Source organism: Otolemur garnettii, unplaced genomic scaffold (assembly GCF_000181295.1).
Source record: "Otolemur garnettii isolate 467f Iridium unplaced genomic scaffold, OtoGar3 scaffold00016, whole genome shotgun sequence".
Taxonomy (NCBI): Eukaryota; Metazoa; Chordata; class Mammalia; order Primates; family Galagidae; genus Otolemur; species Otolemur garnettii.
In genome coordinates, this window is record NW_003852411.1 from 13,551,979 (window position 1) to 13,556,929 (window position 4,951).

Here is a 4,951-nt window from a genome sequence, read left to right on the forward strand (position 1 = left end):
AAAAAAAAAAAAAAAAAAGCAACCTGTAAAAGGTGTAATAAAATGTGCTTTCATTTTTATTCTTGTTTTTTTGTCCTGAGCAAGCACTTTCGTGTGCTTAAGCCTGTCCCACCCCAACATCTGACTGCTCTGTGATTTCCCAAGATTCCCCAAGGCCTTCTCATAATAGCCATTGCTGGGCAATCCCTTTAGAACTTTTTTTTTTTTTTTGAGACAGAGCCTCAAGCTATCCCCTTGGGTAGAGAGAGTGCTGTAGCATCACAGCTCACAGCAACCTCCAACTCCTGGGCTCAAGCGAGTCTCCTGCCTCAGCCTTCCAAGTAGCTGGGACCACAAGCACCCACCACAACGCCCGGCTATTTTTTGGTTGCAGCCGTCATTGTTGTTTGGTGGGCCTGGGCTGGATTCAAATCTGCCATCTTAGGTATATGTGGCTGGTGCCTTAGCCACTTGAGCCACAGATGCCGAGCCAATCCCTTAAGAACTTACCAGGCATTGTTTGTTTGAAACCTCAATTGTTGGAGACAAGAGCAGTTTTTTTAATCAAACTTGAATCACAGTCGACTTTTAAAGAACTATGATTTTTTTTTTTTGAGACAGAGTTTCCCTTTGAGGCCCTCAGTAGAGAGCCGTAGCATCATAGCTCACAGCAACCTCAAACTCTTGGGCTTAAGGGATTCTCTTGCCTCAGTCTCCCAAGTAGCTGGGACTATAGGTGCCTGCCACAACCGCTGGCTATTTTTTGTTGCAGTTGTCATTGTTTAGCTGGCCCAGGCTGATGGGCCAGGCTGATGCCATAACCACTGCACTATGGGCGCTGAGCCAGAATTATGGTTTTCTGATGTGCTCCCACTGAATGGCACAATGTAAGGGTGTATGGCACACCTCTTGGGTGCAGGACACAACTACAAGAGGGACTCGACCTAACAAATGCAAATATTATAACCTAGGTGTTTGCACCCTCACATTAACCTGGAATAAAAAAAAAAAGAACTATGATTTTATGATAATAAATTTATGGGTCAGACATGAGCAAAATAAACCTCTGGAATAGACATATTGAGCCTGGATGGTCAGAGGGACATGTGTATTTATAGTAAGGCCTGAACAGGTTTTGTAACTTGGGGTTTTCTGAAGGTGACAAGAGGATTGGTAGAGAATGACAACATCCCCACATCAGGAATGAGAAGTCCTCAGCATGACCGTGCGTGACAAACACAAATGGCAGGTGGCAGGCTTCTGTTACTGACTTCTAAGTCCTCCTCACAATGGAGCCACTAAAACTCCCTCCTTTTTATGCTTATAAAGCTTCATATCTATATTTCAAATCAGAAAAATAAACGTATCAAACATGCCGATTATTTTTAGACAGAAATAAAAGGCAAGCATTAGCTAACACTGATGAGTGTGCACTGTGTACTGTATACAGATCGCCTTGCATCATCTTCAGAACACTAAAACAGGATCTATTTTTAGGAGGCTAAGCGAGGCAGGGCAGTACAGACGGCTCCCTGTGTTTGAATCCTCTATGGGGCTAAATCTCTCCCTGCTCCAGCAATATCATCATCATCATCATCATACCATCAACTTCAGGTTAATTTTATAAAAATGTGTGTAACAATGACTAGTAATGATGTAGTATGTATTTATTTTAAAATAAACTATTTGGCTCAGCACCCGTAGGTCAGTAGTTAGGGCACCAGCCACATATACCAGGGCTGGTGGGTTTGAACCTGGCCCAGGCCAGCTAAACAACAATGACAACTACAACAACAAAAAAAAAGCTGGGTGTTTTGATGGGCGCCAGTAGTCCCAGCTACTTGAGAGGCTGAGGCAAGAGAATTGCTTAAGCCTAAGAGTTTGAGGTCCCTGTGAGCTGTGACGCCACAGCACTCTATCAAGGGCAATACAGTGAGACTCTGTCTCAAAAAATAAATAAAATAAAATAAAATAAAACTATTTTATAGCTGAAGAAACTGGATCTTAAATGTAAAATCATGCCTCCAGGTCACATAGCCACATGTATCTGAACTAGGCTATAAATCCCAGCTCAGCTTGGCCCCAGCGCCTGGGCTCTCAGCTCTGAGACCCTCCTGACTCCCTTAGCATCATTAGCGTGCCCACATGTATGTGGGGCCCTTGGCTCAGACCATGGTGGCCCCCTCCCCTGGTGTCTCAGTGGGCTGTGGGGAGGCGAGGGAGAAGAGATGATTCTATCACCATTTACCAATCACTTCTACTTGATAAGCATGACCTGGGGCATGGACTGGAACCCCAGAGGGCCAGCCACTTCTTCAGCCCCTCTCCATTCCTGGTGCCTCCCTTCTCAGGGCTGAGAGGCCTGGAGACGGTCTCTGGTTTTAGCTAGGACTCTCAAGTGCGTTTGATGAGTTTCAATGGGAAAATCACTCAGAGCCAACAGTGGTGTTTGATCTCATTCCTACTCTCACATCTTATCTGTCTCCTGGGACTGTCTTGGAACATCTCCCATATACTGGGGTGTCCAACCTTTGCAGCTGGGAAAAGCTCAAAGTGGCCTGTGTCATCCATGAGCCAGTGGCAGAGCAGAGAGCTCTCTGCATTAGGCAAAGGGAATGGATGTAAAGCACCTACTGGGTGGTGCCTGTGGCTCAGTGAGTAGGGTGTCAGCCCCATATACTGAGGGTGGTGAGTTCAAACCCAGCCCCGACCAAACTGCAACAACAAAAAAATAAAAAATAAAGTAAAAAAAAAAAAAAAGCACCTATTATATCCCAGTTACTAATCCAGGCCCTTTACCTAAATTGCCTCATTTGACTTTCTCAGCAAATATCATGAAGAAAAGTAATCATCACTACTCTATGGACAGGGAAATGAGGCTCAAAAAGTTGAACAAGTTGGCCAGGCACGGTGCCTCACACCTGTAATCCTAGCACTTATGGAGGCCAAGGCAGGAGGATGGCTTGAGCTCAGGAGTTCAAGACCAGCCTGAACAAGAGCAAAAAAAAACAGCTACAAAAAAACAGAAAAATTATGCATGGTGGTGGCATGCCTATGGTCCCAGCTACTCAGGAGACTGAGGCAGGAGGATCACTTGAGCCAGAAGTTACAGTGAGTTATGATGCCACAGCACTTGAGTCCCAGTGATAGAGTGAGATGCTGTCTCAAAAAATCAAAAAGAAGTTGAACATTTTGGTCATGGGCATATAACATGTAAGAGATGGAGTGGAAATTAAGGGGTCAGGCCAGTGCTGGACTATGAGGCTTGAACTTCTGAGCTCAAGCAATTCTGCGTTGGCCTCCATAAGTGCTAGGATTACAGGTGTGAGGCACCATGCCTAGCCAGCTTGTTCAACTTTTTGAGCCTTCACCCAGCAAAACGGACCCCCCATTTCCTTGTGAGAGCCTGGATCACCTCTAATGTTCCCTCCCTCCCAAATGTTTAACCCCAAGCAGGTGGAGCAGTGTAGAAACAACATGAGTTCTGGGGCCAGACAGACCTGCTTCCCAGCTACACTCTGCCAATTCGCCAGCTGTGTAATCTTGGGCGTGTTATTTGATCATCTTAGTTAACTGTGGGGGTTATAAACCATGTGTGCCAGAAATCTAGTCCAATGCACAGTGAACAGCAGGTGTTATATTTGGTTTCAGTAAGAGAGAAGAATAGACATAAAGGTTGTAAAACGGAAAGGTTCAGCTCCTGCACTTCCTGTTTCTCCCAGCAGGGGACAGGCCAGTGCCGGGCTATGAGGCTGTCAGCCAAGAGCCTGGAATTGCCAGGCAAAGCCCTGCTCCTCAGCTGGGGGTCTCCAGTGGCATCCAGAATTTGTAGGAGACTCGAGGGCAGCTCACCTCTCTACCTATGTAGGAGTCTTCCTTCTCAAAGATCAAGGCCAGGTACTCTTCGGAGTTTTTTGCAAAGAATCCATCAATCTCCGCCAACCTGCAAAAGACGAATCTGGCAGTCACTCTCCACAGCCAGGGGGGATAAGACGACACAGCTGGAGATAGCAGACACCAGTGACATGGTGCTGCCATGCAGCCCTCTGCTTCCACATGAGGCCTGGTGGAAGTCTCGGGATGCCTGCCCTCCACAGTGGAGTAAACCAAACCCTTAGTCTCAAAAGGAGCTGCCCTTGTTCGTAAACTGGTTCTTCATTGAGCTTTTCTGTTTTGTTCTTTCTTCCTGTCTCTTTTAAGAGTCAGGACTGAGTTGGGGGGAAGGACTGGGAAGGGGTGCTGTGAGACCCATGGCGAGGCCCGGGCTTAACTGGGCATGGTTTTTTTGATCCCCTGAGAGTCTGGTGATTAGAATCCATCAGCTGCTAAGTCTCGATCTGTGGCAGGTCACTATCAACTAGGAGATTTGCTTTTTCCTCTCTGAAGTGGGTGTTAAGAAAAAGGGAAGTAAAGAATCAGAAAGTCCTGGGTGCAGGAGACTTTAGAAGCTATCTATCTAATCCCATTTCCTTATTTAAGATGGGGAGACCGAGGCCCAGTTTAAAATGAGGGTGGACATGAATAAGAAGGCAAGTTGTATTATGTCCCCAAATCAGAGACTTAAGCTACAAATTGTTTTTAAAACTTCAAGTTTCAACAGAAAATATAAAAATGATTTGTTTCTTATTCTAATTAAAAGCAGAATATCCCCATGTATAGGTAAGAGGCCAGCAGGTGAGAAGGCATGAGGGAAGGGAGACTGTGTCTTCTTTTTATCTTCAACCTGGCCACCTATTTCCCTTTGCTGGATCCATTGACATAGCAGTGGTTGCAGTGAGCTACAATGCCGTAGCACTCTAGTCTCAGTGACAGAGGTGCTGTATCAAAAAACAAACAAACAAAAATCCGGGTGCAGGGGCTCAGGCCTGTAATCCCAGCACTGTGGGAGGTTGAGGCGGGAGGACTGCTTGAGTTCGAGGCTTGTCTGAGTGAGAGTGAGACCCCGACTCATGAAAAAAATGGAAAAACCCAG

At 46.0% G+C, this 4,951-nt stretch overlaps 1 protein-coding gene across 1 annotated transcript in view; it reads right to left on the reverse strand.

Annotated features, from left to right (window-relative positions):
• The window catches only part of QSOX1 (quiescin sulfhydryl oxidase 1), a 50,925-nt gene that overhangs the window by 16,263 nt on the left and 29,711 nt on the right, over positions 1-4,951 (reverse strand). The window contains exon 5 of the mRNA XM_023510757.1: positions 3,832-3,922. Coding sequence (XP_023366525.1) covers positions 3,832-3,922 — 91 coding nt within the window. The remainder of the gene's footprint in view (positions 1-3,831; positions 3,923-4,951) is intronic.